Source organism: Pelophylax lessonae (genome assembly GCF_965119305.1).
Source record: "Pelophylax lessonae genome assembly, chromosome: 4".
Taxonomy (NCBI): Eukaryota; Metazoa; Chordata; class Amphibia; order Anura; family Ranidae; genus Pelophylax; species Pelophylax lessonae.
In genome coordinates, this window is record NC_138771.1 from 64232036 (window position 1) to 64246834 (window position 14799).

A 14799-nucleotide genomic window follows, 5' to 3' on the forward strand; every position below is an offset into this window, starting at 1 on the left:
TGGACTAATACAACTATTGAGATAGATAGATAGATAGAGAGATTATATATATATATATATATATATATATATATATATATATATATATATATATATATATATATATATATATACATACACACACACACACTATATTATATTATATTATATTATATATATATATATATATATATATATATATATATATATATAGGGTTCAGCTATATTCTACGCCTATATCCTTGGATTCCTTACACATAGGAACACAGCGCTTTGTTACGTCTATAGTTTAAGGGAAAGTGCAACCATTCATTTTTCAGTTATGAGAACAGCTGTATCTTAGCTTGCTAAGCACTGCACAGAACATTTGTTGGACAAATGAAGAGACAAAAAATAAATATGTAAAATCCCTGTATAGCAGAGTTAACACACTAGTCGATCAAGGCTTTTAAAAGCAGACTTGAACTCAAAGTGAGCATTTATTACAGGTAAATATGTTCTAGGGAACTTTTTGAAAGGTTATTGCACCTGAACAATACCCTTAAAAATGACCCTTCCTGATTTTTTTTTTTTTTTTGTGTCTACAGCCCCAAAGCCCTATATCCCTTTAAAATCCAAGAGGTTACTGCCCCTGACAGCTACACAGAGGCATACTGTAGAATAATACCTGGTATGCCATGAGGAAAAAGACCGGCTTCAGGAAGACTATGGGCAAATACTGGTTACTAGTCTTTTGCCTTTTACCTATTTTTTTTCCACAGCTTCTAGAGTGAAGTTCCTCTTTAAATCTTATTTCAAGCCAAAAAAATACTTTTCTTGCTTTGGATAGAGTGCGGAAGGGTTAGAACCTTTCAAGTTTTTACTTCTATACCAGGCACCATTAGAGAGAGATTTACCCCAACTTCCTGTCAGGCAGACAACACTGCATTAGACAGGAAGGAAGGTCGGTCATACACACATTTAGTTCAAATGCTTACTCCAGTGTGGTCATACATTTTTTTTTTTTTTTTAACATATTCCACTACAACAACAGAAAACTGCAGTAAATATCAAACATCTGCAAAACATTGAAGAGTTTTTAGAGTGAACTCCTTTTAGGGGAAAACTTTTTTTTTATAAAACCGAGCACTGGCTTATGAACCAATTGTCCCTTCATTCTGTTGACAGAAGTCCAATACATTTTCTCCACATTGTTGCGATAGAGGTGTGTTATGATAGACCGGTCACAACAAAGTAGAGTGGTATGTAGCCTAGTTTAAATAGGGTAGGGCTTCATGTCAGAAGAACTTCAGTACATAAATTGTGTAATCCACACTTTACTTGCGTTGAAGGGTCCAGCTTTGCTACAGCAGCTTTCAGTTTCCCAAAAAGAAGCTGTACAGTGATGCTGCTATGAATAATGTATTAGAAGATATTATGTATTAGGTGTTTGTATCAGAAGACCCAGTGTTTTCATTCAAGTTGCAATTTTTTTTTTTTTTTAACAAACAAGGGGTTCATTAGGGATTTCGTGAAAAAAATAAATAAAAACATTGCAGATAATGTAAGGCCCCGTTCACACTGGGGCGATCCGACTTCCCCAGGCGACCACACAGGTCGCGGCGCGCTGCTCGACCTGCATAGACTTCAATGTTATGAAGTCCGTGCCGGCAGCTCCGGGTCGCCCCAAAGAAGCTCCGGACCCTTTTTCTAAGTCGGAGCGACTTGTGTCGCTCCTATTAGAACGGGTCCGCAGCTTCTCTATGGAAGGCGACCTACGGCGACCTGTCAGGCGACCAGGTCGCCTGACAGGTCGCCCCAGTGTGAACAGGGGCTAAACGTCCGGGTATTTTCAAGAGGTCATACAATATTTAACATTTCTTCGGCACACTCTAGAAGTTATGACACAAACAGAACAAAAACTCTTGACAAAAGGGTTGGTTATGTTTAGCACATGAATAAGAGGAAAGCCTGTACGAGGAGAAAAGCAGAGGCTTTGCTGACTTCTAGGTTGCCTGCCTGTGATCCCAGTGCAAGGGCATTAATAATGTGTCAATGACACAGAACATTTAAGCAGATCAAATGGCTCGAAGAAGAAGTCAAGCTAGGGTCAGCCAGGCAACTTGCATTTTCAATGCAGGTTAACAAAAGCAGCCTACGTCAGGGTAAATTTCCTCCTAACTTTACATAGTTAGTCAAGCCCATATAAATGTTCTAGTGTATCTGAACACTAACCTCTCCCTAGGTTGGTGATGCTGCTGTACAAGAGTGACTCTATTGCTCCACCATCCAGAGTGGATACGGAACTGTGTAACTGGTCAGATGACCAAGTAAAAAAGGCAAATAAGCCTAAAAACAAAGCCAATGCAGCCACCACATCCAACGATTGGTAAACTGCAAAGTATAAAATTCTGTTTTGGGGTTTAATACAGCTTTAATCCATCTAATGGCACTGGAAAACAAGTCTCATTTACAATCCTCAACTAAGCTGTGACATTGTCTACAGAGATGAAACCAAAATAAAAAATACTTTCAAAATCAATGGACATCAAGTTGCATTATGAAACCAACACCAGTGGAGAGAGAACTGCTGAGGAGATATGTTGTGTGCTACTGCATTCTAATTTGCATCAGCAAGGCAATCTGCGTCAAATAACCTTTTTAACCTCCCTGGCGGTCTGATTATGTCCAGATTTCTGTGCTAAATGCAGCACATTGTTTTGCATTGAAATCTGTTTTACATTTTAAAACTCACCTTCCCCTGCGATCCCCTGCCGTCCTCCCGCTGTGTGCTCGGCCAAAGCTGGCACCTGTCTTCCGGTTCCCTTCCATACGAGCGTTGCAACGCAGGGGGTGGAACCGGCGGCAATTTAAAAAAATGTAAATACACCAAATGACATGATACAAAGTTGTGATCCTAATGGATTACACTGTATCATGCCATTTCACCACAGGATTTCACCTGGTGACTTTTCCAGTGCCCTGCCTGTGCTTTTCCAGTGCTTTGTGCCTGGAAAATAGAGAACGACCATGGCGTCCAAATAGCATTCTTTTTGCGCAAAAGCGCTTTTAGACAAACTGGAATACAGCGACAGCGAAACTGAGTTACTTGAAGAACTGAGCGAAATCGATTCGTGGGAAAATTTGTCATCAGGTATGGAAAGGGACGACAGCGACGATTCTGATGTCTCTTTCTGGCACATAGCTCTGTTGGAAATTCTGAAGAATCATTTGATATACTTCCCAAATTCCACAAGCTATGTGCCAGAAAGAGACATCAGAATAGTCGCTGTCATCACTTTCCGTACCCGATGACGAATTTTCCCACAAATCGCTATCGCTCAGTTCTTCAAGAAACTGTTTCGCTGTCGCTGTTTTCCAGTTAGTCTAAAAGCACTTTTGCGCAAAAAAAAAAAAAGCTTTTTGGACGCCATGGTCATTCAAAAATTTTCCAGGCGCAAAGCACTGGAAAAGCACAGGCAGGGCACTGGAAAAGTCACCAGGTGCAATCCTGTGGTGAAATGGCATGATACAGTGTAATCCGTTAGGATCACAGCTTTGTATCATGTCATTTGGTGTATTTACATTTTTAAATTTGCCGCTGGTTCCACCCCCTGCGTCACAACGCTCGCAGGGAAGGGAATCGGAAGGCAAGTGCCGGCAATTGGCCAAGCACAGAGCGGGGAGAGAGTGGGAGGACGGCGGGGGGAATCGCAGGGGAGGTGAGTAACATTCTGGGGTGATCCTGAGTGTCGCTCGGGGTTACCGCTTTTGGTACTGAAAGTTAACCCCGAGCCACACTCGGGAATACCGGCAGGGGGGTTAATTAAACACCTTAGTTTGTCAATTTTCATCAACAAAAAAGAAATTATGGAAAAGAAAATTAAATCCAGATTGGTCCTCAAACATGTTTTTGCCAATATATTAACACTAATGAATGCCTCTTAAGAATTAATTTAGAATTACATAAAACAAAAAAAAAAAAAAAAACAAAAGAAAAAAAAAAAAAAAAAGGTAGTGTAATGTAGAAACTTTAAGTAAGGAATACCTGACAATTTCTTCTGTAAAAAATGTTTATTTGTAATCAGATCTCGTGTCTTAAGAAAAAAAAAAAATAGAACATCTATGAAACTTTATTTACAGCATTCTGTAAACACTGACTTATTGTGTGATTAATAAATGTAAAAAAAGAAGTCTATTCACATCATAGAAAAATAGAAAACATATTTCCAAATGTTTTTAGATCTAAATCTTTAAGTATACCATCACTTTCACTCAATAAAGGCTGAAATATTTGCACCCTCAGTGCAGAATCTCAAGTTTTGAAGGCAAAATCATCCAGTATAAATGCTTCTCCAATGGAACAGAACTCACATCCACATCACTCTTTGAACAACAAAATCAAAATACTAGTTTTACCACCTCTGCCCAAAGCTCTTCATCATCTCAAGGTAATCAGCAGCTTCTGACAAAGGATGATGAAATTTAGGAGAGGGAGATATAACTACACTACAGTAATTTGATTTCTTTACAAATGCATGCTTTATAGTGGCATGTTTAAGGGCCATTTCATACATACGGCGATAACCAGCGATTTTCCGCACAGGAAGTAGGCCAGCCACCGCTAGGACACACAGAAAACAATTGTCTTCTCTGTCCTATTCACACTGCAATGAGGCTCAGAGCTGCAGTGCAGTGGTCTGCGATAAAGCGCATTTTATCAGTGCACTGGACAGGATCGAATGTCACTGTACAGCAGTGCAGTGCACCACTCTGCTGTATGAATGAGGCTTCTTTTATGCACAGCAAAAAAAAAAGAAAAAGGGGGGGATATGCAATGCCTGAAAACCCATCACACCACTGTAGCCGAAACAGACAGCTGACACACAGGTAAAGCACTGCAGTTTACTGTGCGGCAGCTGTTCACTTATGTGTGGGCACTAATCATGTTAGCAGTTAGTGTAAACATGACTGCAGTTGGGGGTTTTACCTCAGTTAAAACAAATATTCACCCTATGTGAGTATTCCCTTATCCCTCAAATTCCTGTTGAGTAATGATGCCAATCTAAAGTGATATTAAAGTAAAGGCTGAATTTTTTTTTTTTCTAACAAAACATGTTAAACTTACCTGCTCTGTGCAGTGGATTTGCCCAAAGCAGCCCTAATCCTCCTCTTCTCGGGTCCCCTGCTGGTGCCCTTGGCCCCTCCCACCCCACAGCAAGCAGTCTGCTATGGTGGCACCTGAGCAGGCTCGCTCCCAAACAGCTACTCTATTATCTGTCCGTTCAGTCAGAGCGCGGCTCGGCCCCACCTTATTGGCTCACTGGCTGTGATTGACAGTAGCAGGAGCCAACAGCTTCCGCCTCAGCCAATGAGGGAGAGTCCCCAGGGAGCTGCTGCTCTTGTGCACATCGCTGGATTGGGGTGGGGCTCAGGTAAGTATTAGGAAGGGGGGGGTAAAAAAAAAAAAACTTGAGCCTTTACAATCACTTATATTATCATGTAATCTTGGCAATGGCAGCAATATTTTTCTACCTTTATAACTAGGTTCTGTACTGAGGGTTATTCCCACCCTAACTGGGATATTGTGATGGTACACATGAAGATTCCAACCTATACATTTTAGGTATGGGGGGGGGGGAGGTTTGTCATGATTTTTCATTAAATTCTTATCAAAAGGGTCCAATATATGCAAGGACCCTCTATTTTATTGATCATAAAATGCTTGATTTATTTGGGCAATTTTATTGTAATACTATTTACAAAAAACATACAATTGTGATCTACACAGGCCTCTTAAAACTTGACAAGAGTTATGGAAACATTTTAGGAGTACAGTACACTTGATTAAGAATAAAAAAACAATTAGATGACCTTGCTAAATGAACTACATACAAAAAATTTGACAGAATTGCACCATTTACTACCAGAGTGGCATACAGAGTCCTTTAAAGGGAAACACCAGGAAGCAAGTGTTATAGGTTTTTTTATACTGCAATAAAATAGCAGCCACTAAAGCAAGAAAATGGGAAGACTGTAAGACAGGTGTAACAGAACAATCCAATAAAAGATGGTGGAAGTACTGGAAAGTGACACCCATAAGTGCTGTTAATTTGTAAGAACCGCACACCTTTGACAGCTGAAGGCACTTTCACATCATGTATATGGTAAAATCAGAGATGATGCAAATCAGAGATACTGTATATTCATAACGTATCTTCCTTCCACAGACTGCACAACAGAGAGGAACAAATTATCAAGCATTAAAACCATAAAAATGGGTATCAATAACATATAATGCACTAAAACATGAGCATTCACTTACATGAAAGCCCACAAAATCCATTAAAATGGCCAAACTAGTTTGTTTGATGTACAATATCTACGCAGAAAACTGCATATTTGTTATTTTTAATTTTGGAAAAAAAAAAAAAAAAAAAATCTAATTCTCCAGAGCTCTCATAATACAATTGCCGTATTTAGTGTATGCCAGACAAGTTTAATTTGGGCAGAGAAACCATTCCTCTGCATCTGTGGGGAACAATGACAATGGGATAACTGTATATTTTCATTGTGCTATGCCAATCTTGCAAGGATATCCAATGCCATGTCAAACTGCTCCACATTATTTTGAAGTAAAAAGGTGAAAAATTATCAGTAGAAAAAAAAAAAAATCAAATTGAAGAATGTACGTTATCAAACTAATATAGAGCGTACTTCTCTACATCAGGACCTCTGTATTATATTTTCATAGACCCAAATACAAGTTCATAAATTAACATTTCATATGGTGCTTTGTATATGTATCAGACTGCTAATAATACCTCTATCTCTCCAGAGTCCACACGATTTTCAATGATTTCAATGCACTGTCTTTTAGGAGGCGGCTCTTCACTAATCACAGTTTCTTCTGCAATGTCAGTTGCTGGTACAGTCAACACTACAAGAAGAAGAAAATTAAAAAAAGGTATTAGAAAAGAAAAAAAGATTTGTACACTCACCTCCAGTTTTAAAAAATGTACTCTTACCATTGAAAATGTATTCCATATTCAGATCATACATCCAAACAACTAAAATCTAATGTATGGATAGTTACAAATATCTAATAAGTTCTGTAAGGGGGGGGGGGATAGTAAATGGCTAACCAATAATTTGTGGGGTTAGAACCTGCACTCACTACATTTAGGTTAACTTACAAAATGATGTGATGGGAATGTGATGTGGTGTAATTCAATACTTATTTGCTCTTTGAGATGCTATAGGATGATACAGTTAACATAGCTTTCATAAATAATATAGCAAAAGCACGCTATAGAGATAACTTACCCTGTTGACCATCTGGCATTGTGACAATAATTGGCTGTGTTAGGCCACTGGAAGAAATGCCAGACTGAAGATTACTGAGGTGAATGCCATCCGTCACTATCGTGATGACTTGCTGTCCACCAGAGCTAACAACCTGCTGAATAGCACCATCCACAGACTCTGCAGTTACCACTTCTTCTGTAGCCACCACTATAAGGAAAAACACGTAGTTTAGAAGGCCCACTCTAGTAAGTGCCAACAATTTAAATGATTCCTTTTTTCTCCCCCCCCCCCCCCCTTTTCACAACTTTCTTCTCTTAGGGTCCATTTGCACCATTTTTAGAAGTTGAAAAACTCGAAAAAAAAGTGTGGCCCAGCCAATCAAAATGGTCAAAGATCAGAACCCAGAAAAAGACAGGCTAAAGAGGTCAGCGTCCAATGAGGATGATCGTGAACAGCACATAGGAATGTCACTTTTTTGTTGGGCTTTCTTTCTTCTTTTGCATGCATCAACACACACACCCATATTTTGGAGCACAGGGGTTTCCTAATTACTATAAAACTGGAAGTTATGCACATTACTACCTCCCCTCCTGAGTCCATTCAGTGACTGCCCTCTTATTGATATTCCCCCAATTTTTTTGCATTTTCAACTAATTTTGTTTGTTCTTCATACCAGCCCCATATTTTATACATAGGATTTTAGGGGCTATTTACAATCTATTAGGGTTTGGCTGCTTCAGAGAGGCTTGATATTGCTACCCAAAGCCCACTGTGTCTATCCTGATCTTGGGTGATTTGAAATGATTCCTACTTGGTTTTAGTGTCTCACACAAAATACTATGGTCATGTTTGGGAGTATGCAACCTCTGTATTTCAACATTTGACTATATGTATATTGTCTGATTATGTGCATATACAAATGTACAAACTAAAGTTATCCCCTATAATATCAGGGTCTCCTGGATGAACAACGTAATAGCGAAACGCATTAAGACCTAGGATCATTGTCCTGCAATTAGGCGTTTTTTTTTTTTTTTAGTGTTTAGGCCAAGCAGAGCTGGCGCTCCTATTTAGGCATTATTGGTGTCTATATCTTGATTTTATTATACTTTTTTTTTCAACTTGCAATGATGTGAATAAACTTTTGTCATTTTATTGAGGTTGTGTGGAGACTTGTTTTGGAGTTATGTTTTTTTCTTTTAATTTCAATTCTCTAATTGGACGAGGCGCCATTTGGAGCACACCATGTCCCCAATGTTATATTGGAGAGCACAGTTACAAGCCGCTGTGCACAAGTAAAAAAGGACCTGCAAAGCTTTTTGGGCAACTCCGTGTACAGCAACGCATAGATGTGGTTCCTTTGTTTATACAGCACATGTAGGGGTGTTCTTTTTAGAGTGGAATCTTTCAAGAAAAAGGTTAAAGACACACACACACACACACACACACACACACACACACAATGAAAACCATTTGCATTTTAATTATTTTCAATAATAAAGTCCTTCAAGACTTGTCCTTTTTACCCAAGGCAAATCTAGATCAATTTTCAAGACTGTCATGATCAAACGCCAATAATCTGGTTGTTTTTGGCTTTAATATTTTCAATGACTTGTTATTGGTCACCAACTGAAAGTACAAAAGCCAAACAAATCAATACAAGAACCAGAAAACTAACATTTTTAATACAAAAAAATCCAGCATAAGCAGGCTCCATATTTCACTCATTATCGCATCCTTAAATATAGGGTGGAGTGGAAACTGTAAAAAGCAGTAACTCACATTCAGATGAAATCCATTTTATGAGATTTATAGCACTTGAAACAAAAAAGATCTACAACGAATGCTATTTTTTCCCTTTTTAAAAGGCTAATGATGTGATATGATCTAATAAGCAAGGTATAGGTTTATGTAAACCCAAACAATGAACTTCTTAACTGCTCCTTTCTAGCCACCTAGTAAACTATTGAAAATGTGTTGTATCGGTTTCATAAGTGCAAAAAAAAAGATAAATGTCAGAAATCCAGTATATTCTGTGCACTCTGCAGTCTTATTTCAAACATGGTCATAAGGTTGGCTGTAAATTAGTTTTTCTACTAACACAATTCCTGTCCTAGGATGAAACGCTACTCTATAGAGTACAGTGAAGTGTTGTCACAGTAGAACAGGAAGTATGTTACTGGCAGGAGCATTAGCTGAAAATAATCAAAAAAAAAAAAAAGCAAAAGCAAGTCAGCCACCACATTGAAGAACATAGCAGGTTGCAATATTTAATTTATGTACTTTTGGTTTTTAATCAACTTAAGTGTCAGACATCGCACGTGATCCACACTGCATTGCTGTACTGATCACATGCAACGTCTGTGCGATGCAATTTTAGCCATACAAACTGAATAGCTGAAATCACATCACATTTGCACCAAAATAGTGCAGGACACTTTTTTTTGGTTCACACTGGAATGGGATCGCATGGATGTTCACACCTATGTGATCCGATTGCTGCAACATTTTACAGTTCGCACTGCGATCAAATATGGGGCGTCATTAACTATACAATGATGCCCCTAACGATTCACAGATCTCAGTGTGAACCACCATGCGATGCGGGAACCGGTACTGAATCGCAGGGTTTCCCGCATCGCATCAGTGTGAACCAGGACTAAAAAGACAAGCAATGGGAAAAAATGGATTTTTGTAAGATCTTACCGTAAAATCCTTTTCTCTTAAGCTCATTGACAGACGTAGTCTTCTTGATTCTCAAGAGCTGGGTTATGTTGTCTCCGCAGGAGTAGGACTAGGCAGAAAGACAAAACGTTCTGGCTCCACCTTAGGGGCAGTCCCTGAGGGTATATCCTCCCTCTCTCTGCTACAGGGAATCAGTTCTGTTCTAAAGCAGTAACAGAGAATTTAACCCAACCCAACTCAATGATAGAGGGGCGGGTACTACGTCTGTCAATGAGCTTAAGAGAAAAGGATTTTACGGTAAGATCTTACAAAAATCCATTTTTCTCTATCGCTCATTGACAGACGTAGTCTTCTTGATTCTCAAGAGCTGGGACATCCAGAAGCAGTGCCACAAATGAGGGGTGGGATTGACAAAATCAAATCCAATCTAGAAGGCCCAACCGGTGCCAAACTAGAAGTTTTAAAGGCTCATTATAAACAAAGAATGAGACTAAAGAAAAAAATTTCCAACGGAAAAAAACCCTCGAGGTAGACCACTGGTCTCCTCAAATTGCGGCCTGCAAAACCTTGCGGCCAAACGAGGCATCAGACGATGCCATTACATCAACTTTATAATGTTTTGTAAAAGGTATGCACCGACGACCAGGTAGCCGCCTTGCACACCTGGACCACTGACGCCTGATGGCGAAAGGCCCATGACGCACTAAGCGCCCGAGTGGAGTGCGCCTTAACAGGGAACGGGGGCTCCCGACCCTTAATAGAATAAGCCTGTACTACCGTCTGTCTGATCCATCTGGAAATGGTCGCGGCAGATGCAGGCAACCCCTTTTTGGGTCCATCCGGGATCACAAAAAGTGAATCCGTCTTGCAAAACGAGTCTGTCGTTTTCAAGTATACCCTGATCGCCCGGACCACATCCAAGGAGTGTAAAGCAAACTCCCGAGGATGACTGGGCTTAGGACACAGGGAAGGTAACACAATTTCTTCATTCAGATGAAATTCTGAAACCACTTTTGGTAGGAAGGATGGATTCGGACGAAGAACCACCTTATCTCTATGAACCACCAGATATGGTGAACGACAAGATAATGCGGCCAGTTCTGACACCCTGCGTGCAGAAGTAATAGCCACCAAGAAGGCCACCTTCTGGGACAACGTAGGTAGAGGAATCTCCCTAATATCTTCAAAGGGAGGTTTCTGAAGAACCGACAACACTAAATTAAGATCCCAGGGGGGTAACGGCGCGTGCACTGGCGGAGCCAGATGTCGCACCCCCTGGATGAAATTCCGCACCAAGGAATGAGTAGCCAAAGGCTTCTGAAAGAAGATAGCTAATGCTGAGACCTGACCCTTGATAGTACTCAAGGCCAGTTTCTGCTCAACCCCTTGTTGCAGAAAAGCTAATATTCGACTAATCGAATAAGACCGAGGACGGAACCCCAAAGGTTCACACCATGCAATGTAGGACTTCCATGTGCGATGATAAATCTTTCTGGAAGTCGCTTTCCTTGCTTCAACTAGAGTAGGAATAACTGAAGCTGACAATCCCTTGTCCTTCAGCACCTGGGTCTCAATAGCCAGGCCGTTAAAGCCAGCGATCGTAAAGCAGGATGGAAGATCGGCCCCTGAGACAGTAGGTCCTCCCTGAGAGGAAGTCTCCACGGGACGTCCGCCACCAGTCTGACCACGTCGGCGTACCAAGCTCGACGAGGCCAGTCCGGAGCTACCAGAATTACTGGAATTCCTTCCTCCTCTATCCTGCGAAGAAGTCTTGGCAGTAACGCGAGAGGAGGGAAGGCATACATTAGCTGGTATTGCCCCCACGGGGCGATCAGTGCGTCTGCGGTTTCTGCTAGAGGATAGCGGGAGCGAGCCACGAATCTCTGAACTTTCCTGTTGAATCGTGATGCCAACAGATCCACATCCGGGGTGCCCCACCGTAGGCACAACTGGTGGAAAACGTCTGGATGGAGGGACCATTCCCTCTGATCCAGAGTCTGACGGCTGAGATAATCTGCCTGCCAATTCTCCACCCCCGGAATGAACACCGCAGAGATTGCTGGAACAAATCGTTCCGCCCAGCGAAGAATGCAAGCCACTTCTTTGGCCGCTCGGACACTCTTGGTGCCCCCTGGTGATTGACATAAGCCACGGCCGTGGCATTGTCCGACTGGATCCGAACCGGGCTGCCCTGGAGCTGCTCGGTCCAGTGAATCAGACAAAGTCTGATCGCTCTCAGTTCCAATACATTTATCGATAACCTGGATTCTTCCGGGGACCAAAGTCCCTGGACAGATAACTGACCGAGAATTCCTCCCCATCCGGATAGACTGGCATCCGTGGTCACTGTCGTCCAATATATTGGCAGAAATGACCTTCCCTGGCTGAGCATCGGAGACCGAAGCCACCAGACCAGAGACTCTCTGGTCTGTTTGCTCAATCGGATCTGATTGTCCAGGGATTCCGGATTCCGATTCCATCTGAGAAGAATCTCTTGCTGAAGAATTCGGGTATGGGACTGGGCAAATGGGACTGCTTCGAAGGAAGCCACCATCAACCCCAGAACCCTCATGCAAGTTCGAAGAGAAGACCAGCTGTTGGATAGTAACAACTGGACTGCTGATTGAATCTTTCGGAGTTTCCCTACCGGAAGAAAAACTCTTGTCCTGACTGTGTCTAGAATTAGACCCAGATATTCGAGCCTCTGGGTGGGAACCAGAAATGACTTTTGCTGGTTCACCAGCCACCCGAATTCCTGTAAAGAAATCATAGTAATTTCTATGTTTTGTAGCAAGGTCTGAGGAGACTCTGCATGAAGCAGAAGATCGTCTAGGTAACCAAGGATCGATATGCCTCTTTGGCGCAGAAGTGCCAACATTGGGGCCAACACCTTCGTGAAGACCCGCGGAGCCGTGGCGAGACCGAAAGGTAACGCCACAAACTGATAGTGGTTCTCTTCTACGGAAAAGCGTAGAAACCGCTGATGTCCTGCGAAAATGGGAATGTGAAGATATGCGTCCTTGATGTCTATGGACGCTAGGACATCCCCTGGATGCAGGAAGGCTGCTACTGTGCGAATGGACTCCATTCTGAATCTTCTTATGTTGACAAAAGAATTGAGTGCTCTTAAGTCCAGAATTGGACGAACTTTGCCCTCTTTCCTGGGTATTGTAAATAGGTTTGAATAAAACCCTTGAAACCGTTCTGTCCAAGGAACGTGGACTACCACTCCTTGTTGTAGTAAATCTGTGACTGCTCTCCGCAGATCTTCTAAACGATCCGGGGATAGTCGGATATTGGAAGGGAAGAATCGCGCCGGTGGGAGAGATCGAAACTCGATCTTGTACCCTGACCTTATGACTTCGCAAACCCATTTGTCCGGGATTCTGGAAAGCCATGGATCCGGGAACCGGCGAAGACGTCCCCCCACCCCAGTTATGGGTGGGGGCGCACCTTCAGGCTTTGGACGGTTTATCTTCAGGTCTGGAGGGGGCGGGCTTTTGCTTGCCCGACCAACGACCCCTGACGCCTCCTGCAGGAGCTTTGGAGGACTTCGTTTTTTCACCCGCGGGACGAAAAAACCTCTTGTGAGCAGAAAAAGAAGGCCCTCGTCTTTGACGAGTTCCTTTACCTTAAAAATTTTGCGGTAAAAAGGTGCTCTTTCCACCCGTGAGATCCTTAATGATCTCATCTAAGTTGGCTCCAAATAGACGCTCTCCTAAAAAGGGGATACTAGCCAATGCTTTTTTGGAACCTTGGTCGGCTAACCAACCTTTTAGCCACAGTGTACGCCTGAGAACCACTGCTGAGACTGATGCTCGCGCCAATAATGGAGTGGCGTCTAACGCCGCATCACACACAAACTGTAACCCCTGTATCATTTGTTCCAACAAATCTGATACCGCCTGAGGGACCTCTTCTAAGTCCCGGCGTAACCACTTGGTCCATTCAGTTACAGCCTGCGAAACCAGACCAATAGCTATTATAGGTCTGAAAGCTGATCCAATCAAGGAAAACATGGTGCGAGACATAGCTTCTATCTTGCGATCCACTGGATCTTTAAAAGACGGAGCGTCTTCTAGAGGAATAACCGTGGCTTTATTCAATCTAGCAATTGGTGAATCCACCACAGGTGGTTCTGTCCATTTCTTAATGAGGGTTTCCTCAAACGGATAACGCCCGTCAATGCGTTTAGAAATAGTAAAAGTGCGTTTTGGCAGACGCCATTCTTCTTCGATTGGATTGCCAAAACATTTGGGCAATGGAAAAACCTTTGCCACTTTGATGCGTTTTTTAGTCCCAAAAGGGATTTCAGTTTCAGCTATTTCTGACGGAATACCCTGTAACCTTAAGGTTTCTTGAACAGATACAATGAGTGCGTTTACCAACGCTTCCTCTCGGGCTATGGCGGATGCCGAAACATCCTCCTCGCTGTCTGAAGAGACAGGACCCGAGACACCAATCCCAGATGAAGTACCTGCAACTGCAGAAATAGGCTCAGAGTCTGAATCCGAGGTTTCAGATAATAAGGGGTTAGGCGGGGGTCGCTTTCTTGCGCCCTGTCCCTGACAAGCCACTTTCACCCGGGACACAAAAGTTTCCATAATAGCCGACAATGATTCAATTATCAGTGGGGTGCTGGAGGATCCTGCAGACCCCTCGAGGGGATCCGGAGGAGATACATGAGTGGCAGGGTCCATGTTAATTCAGGACACCTTTGCCAGCAAAAACAAAAAAACTTTTTTTTTTTTTTTTTGTGTGTCTCCCCCTAGCGCAATAGCGCCCCTCAGAGTACCTGCTTCTCGATCCCACAGAGAGAGAGAGGGACCCCCAAGGCTCACCAACCGA

General features: G+C 42.2%; 1 protein-coding gene across 2 annotated transcripts in view; it reads right to left on the bottom strand.

Annotated features, from left to right (window-relative positions):
- GABPB1 (GA binding protein transcription factor subunit beta 1) overlaps positions 1 to 14799 on the bottom strand; it is a 72792-nt gene that overhangs the window by 3361 nt on the left and 54632 nt on the right. For both annotated transcript variants that reach the window (XM_082256261.1, XM_082256262.1), the window contains exons 7-8: positions 7285 to 7473; positions 6783 to 6898 (exon numbers count right to left, since the gene is read on the bottom strand). In XM_082256261.1, coding sequence (XP_082112387.1) covers positions 6783 to 6898; positions 7285 to 7473 — 305 coding nt within the window. The remainder of the gene's footprint in view (positions 1 to 6782; positions 6899 to 7284; positions 7474 to 14799) is intronic.